This window comes from Protopterus annectens, chromosome 6.part0 (genome assembly GCF_019279795.1).
Source record: "Protopterus annectens isolate FY-2018-M chromosome 6.part0, PAN1.0, whole genome shotgun sequence".
Taxonomy (NCBI): Eukaryota; Metazoa; Chordata; order Ceratodontiformes; family Protopteridae; genus Protopterus; species Protopterus annectens.
The window spans coordinates 1,357,723,940-1,357,744,094 of NC_056737.1; the positions used below are offsets into that span (position 1 = coordinate 1,357,723,940).

The 20,155-nt window shown below is 38.2% G+C and overlaps 1 protein-coding gene across 1 annotated transcript in view; it reads left to right on the forward strand.

Annotated features, from left to right (window-relative positions):
* LOC122803979 (CD63 antigen-like) overlaps window positions 1-20,155 on the forward strand; it is a 407,707-nt gene that overhangs the window by 372,882 nt on the left and 14,670 nt on the right. The window contains exon 6 of the mRNA XM_044073658.1: window positions 3,096-3,179. Coding sequence (XP_043929593.1) covers window positions 3,096-3,179 — 84 coding nt within the window. The remainder of the gene's footprint in view (window positions 1-3,095; window positions 3,180-20,155) is intronic.

Consider the following 20,155-nt stretch of genomic DNA (forward strand, 5'->3'; position numbering starts at 1 on the left):
GTGGAGGCACCGCCCTTATGAAGTGGGACCACAGTCGCCGGCGCCACTCCTTGGGTATGTATCCTGAGGTGAGGCTAAGATTAAACAGCTGTCCTAACTGTGAGTTTAATTCCTCGTTGAGTTCATGAAGCACACAGCCGGGACACCATCCGGTCCCATGGATGCTGTGTTTTTGCCTTAGTGAGGGCAGTTCTCACCTGGGCGTTGGAGATGTTTGGGGGGCTACAATCCTCTGGAATAGATATCTCTCCTTTTGGGGGGGGGGAGTTTGCACTGAACCTGTCAGCCAGTATGTTAGCAATGTGTGTAGGTTCAGTAATTTTCACATCATTTTGAACTAATTCTGAGCATATCTGGGAGTTTCCTCCTAGGTTTCTAACATAGCTAAAGAAGGCCTTATGATTGTCTTTAGAGTCCTTGGCGATTTTTCTCTCAAAATTTGCCTTGGATGATTTTATGAGAGCTCTTAGTTTTTACTTATAATGATCAAAGGTGTCTTACCTTTCAAGGATTTTGCTCTATCTTGTAGTAGCTTCCTCCTTTTGTTGTAGAGCTTGTTTATGGCTGGGGTCCACCAGACTGGACGCTTGCCTTTGGTACAGAGAGTCTTAGTTTTGTTTGGGATTGCCTGATCCATGCAGTCCTGTAGGTGCTGGTAGAAGGCATTTGTAAGTGATTCAGCGGTTTGAGTAATGTTTACCACTGGCTCAGGGGCCTTAAAGGAGACCACACTAGTTTTAGAAGTGTGAAATCGGCTTTTGAGAAGTTTTTCACTGTGGTCTTTTTGTTTCAGGTGGGGCGGGATGAGGACCTCCAGCGAGATTAGTTTATGATCTGATCTCACCAGTGAGGGGTATACTTCGGTGTTGAACATTTTGATCCCATGTTCGTGATGATGAGATCAAGTATGTTTTCTCCTCTTGTGGGGATGGTGACTAGTTGTTCCATGGCATTTGAGTTTATGAACTCCAGGAATCTTTGGGTTAGAGTGTTCGGGCTTGAGTAGTGTTCCCAGTCTATATTAGGGTAGTTGAAGTCACCTAGTATGATGGTGTTTGGAGATACATTTATCCCTCCAATGTTTTCAGGAAGGCTATGTGAGGTTCCTGAGTTTGAGAGGGTGGCCTGTAACATGCTACAAATTGCAGAGCAGTCTTGCCTATGGTTAATTGCACCTGGATGGTCTCCGATGCATCGTGCGTTGCCACCAACCTTGAGGTGTGGGTGTCCTTTATGAATATGGACACCCCCCCCTCCTTTCTTGGTGTTGTCCGGATTTTGGGGCCGGAACGCATGATATGAGGTGAAACCTGTTAGTGCTGGGGTGCTCTCAGGAGCCTTGAACCAGGTTTCTGTCACAGCACAGACATCGATGTTCTCCATATTGAGAAGGGCCTCGAGTGCGTGCATCTTGAGAGTGAGACTTCTGGCATTGAGCAGCATTACCCTTAGTTTTTTTCCTTTTTGGTGTTCTAGGGTGGTAGGTTTAGAATTTGAGCCTTGCCTAAAAAGGCACTATGGGGGTGGCAAGAGCCTTTGCCAATATCCGGAAGCCCAGGGTGACAGGTGCAAGCCATCCCTTGTGAAGCAGCATGGCTTGTCCAGCATGTCATCCCAGGCAGACAGACATTGGATCCCCTTTGAATGACACCAGAATTTAAGCCAATTATTAAAGCTGATCATCTTATCACTGTATTGTGGCATCATTCTAGGTGAAGGTAGGATACTGCTCAAGGTCAGGGTCATACCTGCCTGGGCTACATAATCAGAGAGCTCCTCAATGTCCCTTTTCATGTAGTCCAAGGAGGTACGTCTCAGGTCGTTGACACCAGCGTGGACAATGACTGAGTCGTACTTGCACCTGCTGTTGAGAGACCTGAGTGCTTGCGTTATGTGGCGGATTCTAGCACCCATTATTGAGTACAATGCCCATTATTGAGTACAAGGCCCATTATTGAGTACAACGCCCCTTTTGGCGGCATGTACCTCGCAAAGCACATGCAGCAGCTGGAGACACCACAGAGATTCCTCACCAGGAGAATCCAGGGCCTCAAACATATACCATACACAGGCTAAACAACCCTATCCTTATATTCCGTTTCATACGGACTCCTCAGAGGTGACCTCTGTCTGGCATACAAGGCGATCACGTACACCACTTTGATGGGACTGCTGCATATCCGCAAGTCAAGCTCCACTCAAGTAACCCACATGCGTGGCCTCAACCTGGTCTGTGACATCAACAAGACTTGTGTCTGAGAGACTCCCCCCATCTATGGAATAGATTACCTCCCCACATCAAGCAGAGAACCTCTTTACCCCTTTTTAAGTGCAACCTGGTTAACTGGATGGGCAACAGAAAATAGACCCCTGGGATTCCACCCATGTCCCTGCTGGACAGGGGTATTGGATGCTGATTTGTGTAAACATGGGCTAAACTCTTGGATAGGCTTATAAGGGCCTCAGGGCCAATAGCCTAGTAACCTCCTATAATCCTACATAGGCATTAACAATTACTGAGAATATGATACCAGAGTATGGGGTTGTGTTATAGTTTACCTAGGATACCAGAGTGTGGGGTTGTGTCAAATGCATTTGTGAGGTCTAGATATGCAGTTTGTACTGATTTGCCCTTACCCATTGCTTCAGTAACCTTCTCAAATAAGTTAGCCAGGCAGGATCTGACATTAACAAATCTGTACTGGCCTGGATCAAGGGTTTTTGGTTTACCTATGTCTTTATTACTTAATTCTATGATTCAAATCTAGGATATGTTAATGTTACAGCTAGTCATTTATGATTGCAGGTAAGGATGAGGTAGTAGAAACATAAAACTTTCATGAAAAAATATTTAATTCTGTTGTATGAATCAGTAATAAAAATGATCAAGACCACCTTACTTTGGTCAATGTGATCTGGAAAAATGAAATCATCTTCTAAATGTTGCAGTGGCATTGAATAGTAAAGGTAGTAATGGTATTCTGTGAAAAATACAGTCAATAACATCTGCGCAGTAGTTTGAGATACTGATACAGTAGCATATAGAACAATTTCATACAGGTTTTTATTTTATAGCTATTTCTTGTTATTTATAGGGCTGTGTTAATATGGTGAACATCTGGATTCAGCAGCACATAGGTGTAATTGGTGGGCTTGGAATTGGCTTTGGTTTTGTACAGGTAAGTGTCTATACAGTTGTGCTGTTACTACCACAGTTTATACACCTGTTGTGCACTGATCAGCTTCATATTTTAAACAGAAAGTTCAAGAATAATATATGGTATATGGTCGGTTTGTACATATAGAGATGCACAATAATGCCCTTGTTGCAGTATGTGCTGTTGAATGTACTTGCATTGATTCAAGTCATACTAGAGTACTGCTGCAGGATGCTGCACACGAATAAGTCCTACTAGAGTACTGCTGCAGGATTCTGTATATGAATAGACACAAAGAATATGTACATTATACTGGCATCTCTGATATCTGAATTTGAACTTCAAATGATGCAAATGTCAAAGCAAGTCTTTGTTTAAACTATTTTAATTCAGATATTCTGTCCATAACAGTTCATATACTAAATATCTGTATATGATATTTTACTATTCTGACAGTTACCAAAGGATATTTGTACTTAAAAGTGAAAAAAAAAATGTTTTTCTTCATACCCTGAACATTTATGCAGTATTGAGGATGATACATTATTCCAAGTATGTATTATTATTATTATTATTTTAATTTGTTATACCCCAGAATGTCATAATGGTGCTGCCATGCTGTTGCAGTTCCATTTAATGGGCAAGGATCTTACCAGTCTGATCTAATTTTATGGGGAGACATATGGCACCATGGCAAAGAGAGCCCAAAATTCTCATCCACAGTTTATTCCGCACCCCCAATCAATAGTTAAAGCAAACTTTAAATTTAAACCATATAGTCTGTTTCTAATTATCCTCATATACAGTTGTCCTCTCATTAAAACATTTCTGCACAAGAATAAAACCTCTAGCAAATAATCTGTTGCAAGACCATAAAAGAAAAAAATGTCAACCCTGCTATGCATAACAGACCTTAAGCAAACACATAACAGGGGGCATCAACCCTAACCCAGATTAATCTTCATCACAGGGTGTGCCTATAGTACCCTTGAATGCTCCATCTCTCTCTCTCAAAATTCTGCAAACACCCTGAGTTACCAGTTAATCCTGTATCAGGCAAAAGTACAAACATTTGTCACATAGACGTGCAAAGCATTAGGAATGAGATGGATATACTCAAATACTGGATAGCAGAGGATAATCTAGATATTCTAAGGATTTATTGCACTTTAGAATGCATGATATTGTGCAAGTACTTTAAGTGACAGATCACGAAAAACAAAAAAGAAAGCAGAAAGTAGGTGAAGCTATGCTGCCTGTCAAAATTAATCCTAATATATTCATAAATCTAATTGCTACAAATCCCCCCCCCCCAGTGCAAATGCCCTTAACTAGCTACTAACCTAGTACACTTTTTGCTAATGTACTAAACAATATCTTTTCTCTGTAATCTTCCATCTAATAGGTTCATAGGTTGGTACTAGGTTATCGGCCCTAGGGCCTATAAAAGCCTAGCCATAACAATTCTCTGGCTATTTCTTCCCACACTATTTACTTCCCTGGACCCCTGTCTAGCAGGGTGACTGACATGATCCCTGGGGTGAATTTCCTTTCTCCCATCCAGTCATCAAGGTTCCTTTTGAAGAGGGCCAAAGAAATGCTCTGCTTGACATGTATGGGCAGTCAATTCCAGAGTCTGGGGAGTCTCTGGGTCAGGAACCTATCCCCTACAGCATGTTTTGTTTATTGTGATGATGGTGATGATAAGGTTTAGATCTCTGGAGCGTGTGGCTCTGAGGGATTGGGATTTCTTTGCGTAGCATGTCCTACAGCTATGGGTTATTCATGGCCTTGTATGTTAAGCAGAGATCGCCTCTGAGTAGACGATATGCAACAGAGTATAGCTGGAGTAAAAGTCGGTCAGCATAGAGCATCTGCTTTAGGCCTGTGATTCTTTTCTGTGGCCTTTCCTGTTGCAGATGTCTTGAGAGGTACATACCAAATGGGCATTGTATTCTATAATGGGTCTAATGAGGGATAAGTACAGTGGGACAATGACCTCCTTTTTTCTGGATGAAAAGCCCTTAGTGATGAGGTGTGCCACATAGAAGGATTTCCTGAATGTTGTGGCGATGTGGTTATTGAAGGTGAGACCACTGTCCACCTGTGTCCTTAAGTCTCATCACACTTTTGGTGTTTAGTGTACTGCCACCTATGTGGTAATTCACGGGTACATGTTTTTTCCCAAAGGGGATAACTATACATTTCTTGGCATTGAGCTTGAGCCCATGGCTCTGGCACCAAGCATCTGATTCTGTAAGGCCCTTTTGTAGAGTATCAACATCATTTGGGGATTCAGTAATGGCTCCCAGTTTGCAGTCATCTGCGAACTTTGTTAGCCAGAGTCCCTTAGTGTTGGCCTGTACTTCAAAGAAGTCGATGCCAAACTTCTCTATCTAGAAAGATAACTATCAAGAAAGTTCTGCAGCAATCCCCAAAGACAACTCCAACACAGACCTACTAGACCCCCTTGCCCCAAAAAAAAGCTTCTCTAATTCTTCTGTCACTGTAATCCATCAAAAATGGTTAAAGCTGTCATTAGACCCATCTACACCAACAACAATTTCCACACATCACACCCACTTCCTGTGCTGTTTTAAACTGCTGCTGACTGGAGACCGTTCCAGTGCACTCAACAAAAAAGTTGTGTCTGGAGAATTTTCATTTCTTTGAAAACTATTTTTAAGTTATTTTAACACTATATGCCTTAGATAAGGTCTCTAAGCCTATAGCTAGTAAATTCATTAAACAGCTGCACTGCATTTTGCCATTTAACTGAGCTAACTGAATTAAAACAATGGTTCCTTTCTTAGAGGAGTGAGAACCAGGCTAGTTCAGAAGCTGTGAGTTCATTTAAGGCTGTTCAGGCCATTCAATAACATAGAAAGTTTCTAAAGAAGTTTCCCACCCTCCTACCACTTTCTGTTGCATTCTTAAACCCAGGGTATGTCTTGTTTGCCCCTTAAGTTAATTTAACTACAATATTCATTCCCTTTCCTCTTACATTGAATGCTGTCAGTAAGCATAAAAGTATAATTTTGTGAAGGCACTCCCCTTACTGTATTAAAATACATTTTCCTCCCATTGTATGTTCGGTGTCTATCACGTAAATGCGTATTGCTCTTTTAATCTTTATGGTTCTTGAGTCGTCAGCCCTTGCTATAGTTGGAAGCTCTTCCTGGCCTCATCTCATCTGCTTATACCACTTAGCACTAAAAGATCAAACGGGGAAGATCTTTTCTTTGACTGCTAAAGCATGAAATCCCCTCTCTTTCATAACTTCCTGCATGCTAATGCACAGTGCAATACCTTGAAGGGTTAACCCCTTTTTTCCATTTTAGTTTTAAAGTCTGCACTATCTGGCAGAAGACTAACAGTCACTACTGGTGAGCCTTCTATATATTCCACATATTTTGCTATAATTACTTACACCCTCTGCTGCATTTACTTTGCTCATCTTAACCACCTAAGAACTGAACAAGATGGAAGGTCAGCTGCTAGTTTCACCTCTGTTGCCAACCTTTTAGCACTAGGTCAGTTTCACCTCTGTTGCCAGCCTTTTAGCACTAGGTCAGTTTCACCTCTGTTGCCAGCCTTTTAGCACAAGGTCAGTTTTACCTCTATTACCAGCCTTTTAGCACTAGATCAGTTTCACCTCTGCTGCCATCCTTTTTAGCACTAGGTCTTCTAAGACAGTAAACAAACTGCTTTATGCTCATAAATTAATGTACAAACTCAACACTAATAATTCCATATGTCCATTCATTTACAGAGGTGTAAATACCTAAAATTAAACTAGAGGCTTCCCTCTTACTTAATAATTTGCTCTGTGAGCTTCATACCCCTCTCTACCACAATGCTTCACTAATCACATCAAAATGTCTTATGCTGAGGCTGTAAAACAGTCAGTCCCATTGCTTCCTAGAAATAAGATTGTCTCAGAAAAAAATCAGGCCACTCATCCACCTAATTCGTACTTCAAATAAACAGTCACCCTGAGCAAAAATACTCTAAATCTTCTACTTTAAATATTCTACTTTAAAGCGATGGCAGCAATTGAAGTTTAGTGATAGCTAACTCTATTGTTAGGCACACTGACTCCATGCTCTCAAGGCCAAGCAAGGGGAGGACTTGCAGTGAGTTGTCTTTCAGGCACTAGGATCTCTGATATTGCAAGGGCCATAATGACCCTAACTTTTGACAAATATGGCAATGACATGGCAGTGGTACATGTCGGAGTGAATGGCTTCAGATGTAAAACATGTCTGAACTTTCCATGCATGTTACAAATGCAGGTAAGAAGCTAATACGGAGTGAAATCATTCCTTCACCTGCAATGATGCCTGGATATAAAGAAAGGATAATTGGTTTCAATAATTTGTGAAATAGCTGTTGTCATTTCAGGGGATCCATTATGTGTCAGCATGAAATAAGATGCACAACAATCCAGCTTGTTTCTTTAAGGATGGCCTGCTCCTCTCATTCCAAGACTTCTGCATACTAGCAAAAGCCTTTCCTGCCTCCTTAGTGCATTTTTAGAAAGAGCCCATTTGATGAACATTCTATCATAGCTAACATATCAATCCCAAAATCAGAGCACATTTAAATGGCCATCATCAGTGCCAGAAGTCTAAACAACGAATTGTCTGATATTGAGGCACGCCTGCATTTGGAAAATATCTATGTCTACATAGTTACAGACCTTAAATGTAAAGGGAGCAGTCCCTCCTATACTGGGGTTTTACATTTTTCATGTTTTCAAAACCCAATGGCAACTGTAGTGCAGTCTCTCTATTACCTCCACCCAGATTCCCAGGGCCCACAAACTGAGCTCCTTTAAAGTACAAATAACTCCAGATGGGATTAATTATCAATTAATAGCGTCTTACAGAATGCCTTCTTTGTCCCTCATGACCACATAAGATCCCTCAGTGTTTTAAATTATCTCTGTATTAACAATGATTCCATTATTTTGGTTGATTTTAACTACCCTTCAATAAAATGAGACACCTTTAGAGCTTTACTGCCAATGTAAGATATGGCAACAATTCATAAACTTAATAAACAATTGTCTTAAGTGGCTAGTAAATAAATCTACTAGAGAGCATAGGGTTCTTGACTTGATTGTTACAATTATGGCTTCCTCTTGCACTACTGTAGTGTTTCATTCCCCAGTGAAGTCTGACCACAAACTTGTGACCTTATCCTTTAAACTCCCAAAAACTCTACAGCAAACTTCATTGAATTTAAGGACTACAAATATGCAAACCTCAACCTACTCTGATAACATATCAAAATGTACTTATGACTGCACATCCTCTCACCTTGATGCAGTAGAAGCTCCAGTAAGGAATTCTATACCCATTTAGAAAAAAAATGCATAGAGCTTGTAGTCCCTACCAGAACAAAGTATCATGGCAAATTCAAAAACTAACCACCTTGGTGGTTCACCACCATAAATTATACCCAAAAGAAACTCCTTAAATGTATTCAAGCAGATCCAAAAGTATATTCACAAGAGTAATATCAAAAGCATTACAGAGAAAAAAAGAAAAAACTGAAGGACCATATCAGGTCCACTAAAGGTCACATGATCAATGTTTCAATTTTTTTTAAATAACATTTACATTTCTGTACATCATTAAGCCCAGTATGATAGCATGCATTTAATCTTAATCCTAAAATGTAATTCTTAATTGTTCTCTCTGTATAAAACTCATAACATTTTGGACCTGCAATAAATTTCTTGGGCTTAATAATATGGAGAATTTTAAACGTTTCTTAATTGTAGAATTGACCATGTAAATATCTCACAATGTTCTTATATAAGCAGTGTTTCTGAATGTCTTTCCAGTTTGATGAAGTTTCTGTTATGGAACAAAAGTGTTTACTGAACTGATGGAATAGTTTTTTTTTTTTTTTTTATTTCAAGTTGTTCCTGTAAATTATTTTCAGTTTACATATACAGGCATGCATACATATGTCTATCCAAGGAGAGAGAGAGGGGGGGGGGGGGTAATGTAGATGCAGTAGCAAATAGTTTTACTTGTAGTAATTATTAACTGGGGCCTGCTCATCAGGCTGAGGTTCATATTTATTTACAAGAAAACTTGAGAAAGTGTGGAAACTGCAGTTTAAACAGGAATTTCAGTCTGCAGTACCCATCTTGTTGCAGTCAATAATCACACACTGCAGGTTTTACCCAATTCAAGACACACCAACTGAGCTGCTATTGTATAATCCTGAACATATCTTACATTTGTAAGTTTATGAATCTGTAGATTTTTCTCCAAAGTATTCATTACTTACATATAATTATTAGTTTGAGTCCCAGAAGCAGAGCCATCACAGAAATTGTTGGCCAAAATTGTCAAATGATTCAGTTCCATTTGTTATAAATTAAACTAACAGCAAGGGTGCTCTTTATTGTGCATATGCAATTTATTTAGGAACATTGCATCAGAATTAGCAGCAGTAGGTGGTAATAATGCATATAATCCCATAGCAGGTATATTTACCACTTTATAAACTTTAAGAAGCCTCTGGTGCCAGGTTATGCATTCATGAAGGCTAATAATGAAGTTGCTTTTAGGTACGTTATAAAATATCAGTTTTATTACCCGATTGTTGCATACTCTGTGAAGCAAGTTCTGATGATTCAGTCACAGAAAATAAAAAAATCAGCCTTATCCTTGTCTCATGCCAGTCCAGTAACAATTTGCAGGAAATCCATATGGGCATTTTAGCAACCACTTGTAGCAGAATAATCCAAAAGGCAGACCACCATTCCCCACAAATGATGAATCCGAAACAAAAGGATTGTACAGATCAAGTAGCAGTGTGCACCAAGCACACCAAAATGGTCAACACCAATACAAGATGATGACTGGCCACCACGCGCATAAGAGTTCCCTCATTCATTTATTAGCATTTCATAATGAGGGTTCCCGCATTAATTATTAGCATTCCATAATGAGAGTTCCTGCATTAATTATTAGTATTCCATAATGAGAGTTCCCCCTCATTAGTTATTAGCATTTCATAATGAGAGTCCCTTCATTAATTAGCATTTCATAATGAGTTCCCCCGTTAATTATTGGCATTTAATAATGAGAGTTCCCTCATTAATTAGCATTTCATAATACATTGAGTTCGAACTGATGACTGAGTCAAAACAGTATACTAGTTTCACATAAAATACTCCTTCAGAAATATTATGCAATAGATCATCAAAATATTTATTACTTTTGAACAAACATCAGTTTCTGAAACAAATTTAACATTTCTTTACCAGATTCTGCTTTTAATCTCCCCCTGTCTAATTGCTTTTCCTAAGGGGAGCTCAAAACTATTTTAGCTTTAATGAAGATTGCCCAGCCTCAGTCAGTGCTTGTTGCTAAAGATGGTTCAGCTATAGTGAAATTATCAAATGAGTTAACTGGACAGAGAAATAACCACTGAGACTGTAAAGGTGGTCTTCTCTTCTCCTTAGTAAACTATTTTTAAGGGAAGCCCGAGTTCCATCAGCAAAGCATACAGTCCTTTTTTGAGTGATAGCAGTTAAACTGCTGATTATTTTTGTAATCATGAACATCTCTCTTACATTTTCTAATGTGTTTCATGGTTGTTTCTCTAAATCATTCACTATTTGTATATATTTATTAGTAGAGTCACATAACCTTTGCCCCTTATCCCCCTTACCATTAAGCTAAAAGAGTAAACGATTGAAGCATAGCTTGTCACCCTGAAAGTTGCAAACAATACCATAATAGTATTTTCATAATAAGTATCTTTCTGAGTGATCTCTCTTGTAGTAAATATGCCTTAAAGAAAAGCAGCTTTAACCACCTGGAAGACAAAAATGATATTTTGATCCCCTGTGTTGCAGAAAAGATGGGGACTACCAGTAGGATAAGATACTAGTTTAAAATTTTGTGGGCATGTCTTATGAGAATGTGGGTATGTGTGAACAGGACAGAATGACCATCCAAGCATAAAAGGAAAGGAGCTTTTGGTAAGTTATATAAAACTGTAGTCTAGCTAATAAACAAAGTAAAAAAGAAAGGAAAGTCAGTAGTTGTCCTGGAATCAGAGTAAACGTGTATCTCGTGTTGTCCACATTATGTCTTTGCTGGAACCTTTGAGGACTAACTGTACTGAACCCATAACTTTGGTATAATATTAAAATGTTGAGTTTTGAGCCACTGACCAACAAGCTTATGGTTACAAGTATTAAAATTAGAAGTGCGTATAATATTCAACACTACAGTATGAATAAATATAAACACTAGTGCTTCACAAGACCTAGCGATCTTTAACAACCTATTAACCTTTTGAGAAGGTTAGTACATTGGGGTTAGTCTAAAAAGTTATATCATCATGTACTTTCAAAATAAGGTACATTTGTTGACAGGCTATATATATACCCAATACAGTAGTTATAACAAAAGACAAGCCAAATGGCTCAAAAACTTGTAAACAGTAATAAAAATATAAAAAGTTAGCCACCAAGGCAGTTTTTGCATGAAACACGAGTTTATTTAACATTAAACTCTGTCAACGTAAAACCAACTAAGCACTTTCACCAAGAAACATGAATTGGCTTCATCAGAGTCACTCAGTTATGATGTAACTTCCTTTATGTACTTTAATTACTTAAGCAATTATTCATGATTTTGCTTGCATCAATGAAATTACCCTGACTAAACTTAAAGGTATACTTCCCTTGAATATGTCATATACAGAACAGCATGCTGTAAACCACAATAATCTAATTTAAGATAAAAATATTAGTGTTAATACTAATAATGAACATAAATAGTATAAAACATAGTTAAAAAATAAACTTTTTAAAAATGCCAAACATAGTTGATCTGTTAGTTGCAGTCAGATAAGTGTTTTCACAGTACACTTAAAATTAAACCTCTGCTGTCCTTTGCTTCAAAAGCGAGCTATTGTACAATAATCATTTAAACCTGGCTTGCAACAAGCATTTTGTCTCAGTTGCCATTTAGTTTCTCTGGCTTCTAATTCTAATTCACCACCCCCTAGAGTCACTCTACACTCCGTCAATGACAAAGAATAAAAATCTCTTATAATTGGGACATTCTAGAATGAGAACATATAAAGCATTGTTCATTTTTTTTATTTTTAATGTCTTTAAGGTGCTCAGTAATGCAATCCCATAGCCTTCTTTTGGTCTTACCTACATAGAAACCAGGGCATGATAACCATGTAGCTAAATAAACCACCATAGTGGTATTACAGTTGCACCTGCCCGGGCATCCTGTAGTACATTCAAAACTTCCTATAAAGACATTCATATCATCATTTATATTTTTACAGGTCTTGCAAGCACCACATTTGTACATCAATGACCTGTGCTTGCCTTGTTTTCTGTTGACACTTTCAAGAATATTCTTTATATTACGCCCTCTACTGTACACAACCTTAGGTTTATGCCCCAACTTTTCCTTCATTTCCTTGTCAAAGTGAGTTTCCTATATATTATTAACACTTGATACCAAGTTTGATGTTTCTGTATTGTATTGTAATACCAGAACATTGGTGTCTAGCTTGGCCATGTTGGTTCTATTACTATTTAGACCTGCTTTTAAAATAGGCTTAAATGTAGTATTTCTTTTAAGCATAACTTCTCTCTTCGCTTTCAGGAAAAGACGTAAGGGGTAGCCTCTGTTTCGGAACATTCCAATTAATGTATAGATCTCTTTTTAAATGTTTTGTCGCTACTAATAAGCCTAGATAACCTAACCATATAGCCTTGTATTATACCCTTCCTCTGATGGAAGGGGTGGCAACTGTTATAGTGCAGTAACATATTGGAATACGTTTTCTTTCTGTGGATACTACTGGCCAAGGTGCCCCCAGCAGTGTCCTTAGTCAACTCAATATCTAAAAATTCTATCTTATCACAGTGCCATTAATATGTGAACTCAAGGAAAGTGGTTGTGCCACTGATGTATTTTATGAAGTCATTCATCACATGTTCCTCTCCTCACCATAAAATTAGTATGTCATCCAGAAACCTCACATACAACAATACACTGGCCATAAAGGCAGAGGAAAAACATATTTTCTCTCCCATTCCAGAACCAGATTCGCAAAGCTAGGTGCACATTTCACCCCCATAGCCACTCCTGCTTCCTAATGATAGAATTTATTTTCAAAAATCATAAAGTTGTTAGTCAAGACCACTTCCATGAGTCCAACTAATAAATTTGACCTTGGATTGATCTATTGATTTGCTACCCATCAAACTTTCCCTGAAGAAATCTAACCCTTCATTGTGGGGGATTACTGAAAACAAGTTGACCACGTCCACAGTTAGGAAACAAAAATCCAAGTTCTCTGTATTTATTTGTCTTAATAATTGCAAACGGTGCCATGAGTCTCGTGCCTCACTTGCCTCTAAACTTGCCTATTTATCTATATATGCTGCTATTGGTTCCATTTTAGAACCTCGGGCTGCCATTATAGGCCTAAAAAGGGGGGGGGGGGGTTTGTACACATTTTTATGAATCTTTGGTATTCCAAAGATTACTGGTGTTCTCAACTGTTAATTATTTTATGTCCACAATTTCTACTTCATTTTGAAATGGCATCAAATAAAGTCAATCTTGGCATAAGCTCTCTTAACAGCATTTCTTGAAGTCCTAATATAAGTTGTGGTATCATTCAATATTTCAAACATTTTGGAACTGTAATCTATGTGAGACATAATGACTACCCCCCCCACCCTTGTCTGGTTTTGATCAGTGGTTGGACCTCCTTTGTGCAGGGGAAATTACTGTAGCCATCATCCATTGCTTGGGCACAAAAACTAACTGCAGTCTCCTATTGAAAAGTGATTCAGGTGGACCAGAGAGGTCATGTTGCTTACTATTTAGTAAGCCATAAATAATGATGGGGACAAAGGCCCAAAAAATAGGGACAATTTAAGAAATGGCAGTGGTATGTAGTACAATATAAAAGGAAATGGGTCTCAGTTCTGTTGTGTTTCTGTATTAAAACAGAGGAAGGGATGATGAGTAAATTGATAAATGCACATGCTAGCTAAAGGTTAAATCATGAACTTTTTTTGGAAAGTTATTTATAGAAAGATTATAGCTTCATGGGTAAGTACTCGGCTATCTGCCTTGCAGGCCATTTTATGTCTAGCCAGTTTTCCTTTTTTACTCAATTTAACTTATCCCATTTGGTTAGACATTGCCCTTACCCATCCCATGGTCAATAATTATATATTATCCCTAATGAGAATAGCTAGGATTATACCATAGATAATTTTAGGGGACCCATGAATTGGGATAAAGCATTTAAGAATGGTCTTTGCCCATTAATAGTACAGGGGGCAGTTCTGAGGTAAATCTTCTGTTTCCCAGCATAGATGCAAGTTGTGCTTGAATATAAACAGGGTAAACTTTGTTTTATGTGGATGGGGAGTGTGTTCCAGATCAGTGGTATCATCTGCAAACTATACCTGATCCTCTAAACCCTTCTTTTGATGTTACAGAAGAGGGTTAGATCCCTCGATAAGTATTTGATGCCATTTGACTTGCTGATGTGCAGTAAAAATCCATCAATATTGGGTTGGAGGATGCCTTGTATGCCAGACACAGGTCACCTCTTAGTCTGTAGGATACAAAGTATAATGACAGGGCTTTGAGTCTGTCCATGCAAGACATGCTGTCCAGGCCTTGTATCCTTTTAGTAAGTTATCTCTGTAGACAATGTGTGTGCTTTATCAGACTGGATTACTCTCTGATAAACTGTGCGCTTTCTGGACTTGGTAATATGTTAGTGGACTGTGTGTTTGTGCTCTTGGCTGGATAGAGATCATCAGTTTTGGAAATTGTTTCTACTATTATTTTTTTCCTTAAACTATATTTCTAACTTTTTGACAATAAAATAACATGATACATGTACTGTAACTGTTTGTGCCTGTCCATATGTGTCTCTTATACATACATATTTCAGTTCTTCACAAAACTACTCCTAATAGGCAAACATTCATAGAACTGAGGAAACACTGTAAAAAAACAAATCAGAATAAACAAAAATTCTATAGTGAAATTCAGACTAAGCAAAATACCAACCCACAAAAGTTCTGGGCCACTATAAATGGTATTCTCCAACCAGGTAAATCACCAACTCCTTATCCAAACATAGACACCACCCCTATAAACACAGCCACCCAATTCATTGAGTTCTTTACCAACTCTATACTAAAGCTGTCAACAGACCCCCCCTTTTCAACCCCCACTATACTATATAACCCATCAAATAATGCCAACTCCTTCACCCTTCAACCTGTACCAACTTGCACCATCTATAGATACCTAACCAAACTTAAACCTACCACCCTAGCAGTAGACAAACTACCTGCCAAAGTCCTACAAATAGCCACCAAAGCCATTTCCTAACCAATCATTAACAGATCAGTCTCAGAACAAAAGGTGCCACTTCTCTGGTAAATCTCCTACATTATACCAATACACAAAGGGGGCACCTCCACTGACCTAACAAACTATGGCCCTGTAGCTATACTTTCCCCACTGGCTAAAATACTGGAAAAATGTATCCACACCCAGATACTAACACATCTCTCCAACAATCTTCTTGCCAAAACTCAACACTGATTCTGCCCCAACCATAGCACTACCACTGCACTCATCCATTTTAGTAACCTAGTAAATATGCAAGCAACAACAGCCAACTAGTGTCTGCAATTTTCCTTGACTTATCAAAGGCGTTTGATACAGTCTACCATGCAAAACTTCTAACATCACTCAGAATTAAAAATAACTACCCCCACTCTATTATGGTTTCAGGACTATCTCTCCTAATGCCAACAAACTGTTCAGGAACCCCCCCTACTTCCTGTAAAACTAGGAGTACTCCAAGGATCAATCCTAGGACCCCTACTTTTCACTATATTTACAAATAATCTTCACAAAGTCACCCCTCTAGCAAATCTGGTTCAATACGCTGATGACTCCACCTTAATCTGCTTTGCTCCCACCCTCCAACAACTTCACATCAAGACCCAAGAATCCTTTACATCCATCAAAACCTGGCTAACAAACTCCCAGCTAATACTAAATACTAAAGAGAGACAACTTGTGCGTTGCCATCCTTCCAAAGCAGCAGCACCGACTCCACCATTCTTTATATCTGCATCAGATAATACCCCTCTCTCCCCATCACACAAACCAAATTACAGGTCATTATTAACAATAATATGAAATTTGACAAACGCATAGCTCATACAATAACCAAAGTCAACAAAAAAACTAGATACTCTTTACAGATGTAAAAACTTCCTAACCAGCAACAGTAAAGTTACCCTAGCTCGTACCCATCTTCCCTCTACCTTACTGTATCCTTCTCCTGTCCTAATTAACCTAAGCAAGAGTTATTTAAACAAGCTATCCGTATGCAAATAGCAAAATTCGCCACAAACTCTTCCTGCTGTACCCACCACTGTCTAGACCTAAAACAGTTTTCCTGACTGGAACTCCCTAACACCTTAGCTCTAAACCAACTTCTAGCTCACCAGTACTGTACCAGCCTGACAAAACTCCAGCCTTACAAGACCTGATCACCCTCTACTCCAATAACCAAGAATCTAGATCCACTAACAAGGCACTAATCGCAGTTTCCAAAAGCCATTGCAGCTCTGGTGACTCCCTGTACTCTAGCACCATTGCCATGATTTGGAACTCCCTACCACTACAAATCAGGTTACAACCTAACAAAACCATCTTCAAAAAACAGCTTATTTCCCACCTTTAACAACTCCTGGACATGCAACTGCCTAGCACCTGGCTGACGTATTCTAACTCCTTTCCCCTACCCACTATCCAACCTCCTCCTTAAAACTCCCACAGATGCACTATATATTATCACATGTTACTTGTAACTGCCTAGCACTTGGCTGACATATTCTAACTCCTTTCCCCTACCCACTATCCAACCTCTTTAAAACTCCCACAGATGCACTATATATTATCACACGTTACTTACCAACTCATTGCCGCCTACTCCTCACTGTCCCACCTATACCCACTAACTCTCTCCTAGACTAAGTTGAAAAGTTTTCCCTTAAAATGTCAATGCACCTCATATGAGCTTGTCTATATTCTACTCCTTTGACAAACTAGCTAGTACTTTTAGTTTTTCCTTTCTTATCTTATCTTCACTACATCTTCGTGATTATCTCTACTGAACATACTGTATGAACAACATTCATATGTTACTACCTGCTCCACTTTTAATTGTATGGCTAAACCACTGTGCTTATGTAAATATCTTATGCAATCATATGTTATTGTCTGCTATATTTTTATAACTGAATGTGTACATTTCCTATGTATAGTATGTTAGCAATTGTTCTGGAGCTTTTCTCCCTGGGCCTCCACTAAAAACAGACAACTCTATCCAGTCGGACCTCCCCAGTAAACAAATGTAAAATAAAAATAAATAAATTATTTTAAGTTACATATATCTGACTTTCTTATAACACATTTTCCTCATTTTTTAATGAATATTTAGATTTTTACATTTTTGAAGTTATATGTGTCGTACTTTTTTTTTTTTTTTTTTTTGCTATACTACATTTTCCTCTTGTTGTTCTTGGTATGGATATTAAGATCTTTGTATTTTGTTACATATGTCTGTTTTTTGTTATCCCTTCTTGTTTTTGGTAATACCATGTCTTCCTTTTAGGGATTATTTCATCTGTCTGTATACGATCATTTGGTACATTAAGTTGGGATCACATATTTGAGATTCACACTATTGGATCTTGATAAGTAACGAAAATATAAAATGGTTGTCATATATGAATATACAATAACAATATTTGCACGAGAATTAAGGATGATGAATGGGGAAAAGAGAAGGATATAGTACTAGACAGTAGGGTATTTTGCTATTGAGGAAGGGAAGTCTTTCACAGGAAGTAAAGGGGTTTCTACGTAGTTGCTAGGCATGAGGCCCAGGAAACCACTGAACAGCTTAGCCCATTTTCCCAACTGTCCCCAGAGTGCTGTCTGATTAAGTGACATGCTCAGAGTCGCATAGTAGGCAAATGAAGGATGAAGGACTCGAACTCTAGACTACAGGAAGCAGCTCATTAGGAACGCATAGCCTTAATCCTCTGCATTAACTGCCAAACATCTAATTCTAAGTTAGAAAACTGTTTAAAACACTTTTAATGTATGGTATTTTTACTTGAAAACACTCAGTTTAAAAGACAGCGGTGAAAGGAGAGTTGGCATCTAAACCTGTGGAACACAAGACATATGGTGATAGGATGTTTCACAGCGGAAATGTTGGATTACTTTGTTACATCTGAAAGGGATTTGGAGAAGTTGTAGGATAAATTGATTAAAAAATAATTGAAAAAGGTGAGTTTGACATGACTTTTTTGTAAATACTATCAAAGGTACATGATGACAGGGAAGACCTAGTACATGTGGTACCTGCATAAGACATTACTAATGTGTATAGAATATCTGGCAGAGAAGCTTTTGAAAAGTTTCATGTAATAAAAAAAGTGATGAATTATGGAAGCTGTTAAATGGATAAAGATTTGGAGTTGGAAAGAATAGATGGCTGAAGTAAAAAAAAAAAAAAAATCTGAAGTAATAATGGTAAATATTTATAGGCAACTACTAGGCATGCAGTCCAGGAGACCATTAAGGAGCCTAACCAAATTCCCAATTGCCCTAAAGCACTGTATGGATAAATGACTTGCACAAGGTCACACAGTAAGCAAATAAAGGTGAAAAGATTCAAACTCTGTATCCTTGTAACAGGAAGCAAGTCCTACGCACTGACAGATTGTTTTGTTTTTGAACCATTAGAAGTTTCTCTCTGTTGAAATTAAAGGAAATAATTTTACTTATTTTTGCTTATTGTAACAATTATTTTGATGGTTATTTATAACTGAGTTACTATAAATAAATCTTCTTTTTAAGTAAGTACCATGGGATCCCTAACATCTTTCTAAGCTACCACTAAAATTAAGCAGATGGAACTTTTTATTAACATTTTTTTTGAAGGATGGCACCCCAATAATGCTGCAGTGAAACTTGAATCTAGTCATCTGGTATGGGAGTAGAACCCAAAGCCTTGAAATCTTCTAGGCATTAAAGACAAGCATACAGTCTAACTGATCCACTGACATCATTTGCCTACTATGGAATCAAATATGTGCTCTTTTTCTAGACCAAAAACAAGATTGTTTGAAGCAGTAAACAAGGGACCCTTCAATGATAATGGTATTAACAAAACACGGGGTTCTTTTCAAAACAGACCATGTGTTTATGTGCACAAAGTTGTCATCATTTTAAGAAGCAAAAAAGAAATCCATTTCAGTGAAACTTTAGATAAGTTCTACTGGTTCTTATTTTGGTCCTGTAGATTGTAATCTAGGACTGTATATTTTGAACTTCTTTTGCTTTAGCTGGATTTTGGCTGTTGAATAGTCCATCCTAAATTTTTAGAAGCCTCTTATCAGAAGTTAAAAAACACATAAGCAGAAAAGGGCAAATCCTTGTTGGCATTATTATAAATTTTGGGTGACTGATGCCTTAAAAATTGATAGTCCTGGATAGTTTTCTCAGGTATGGTGAAAGTCATTGACCTAGTGACATTGGTGCCTCTTTTGTAACCTGTTTGCATTGTGAGCATTAAACATAATACGTATGCATGCTTAATAGTTAACATTCAAGCCAATATGGTCATAATAACAAGAAGAATGTCCGATTGTTTGCAACTGTGCAGCTGTTAGATAATACGCAGCCGACACTGAGGTTAATTGATGGCATAGCACCAAATGTCACAGCTATGCTTCAAGCGGCATAGTGTGCATCTCTGAGTAAGTCACTTAAACATTCACTGATCACATCTGGTAAGTATTAGTTATGCTTACTGGATCTTAACTACTAAAAAATAGCTGTCCTGAAAAATTT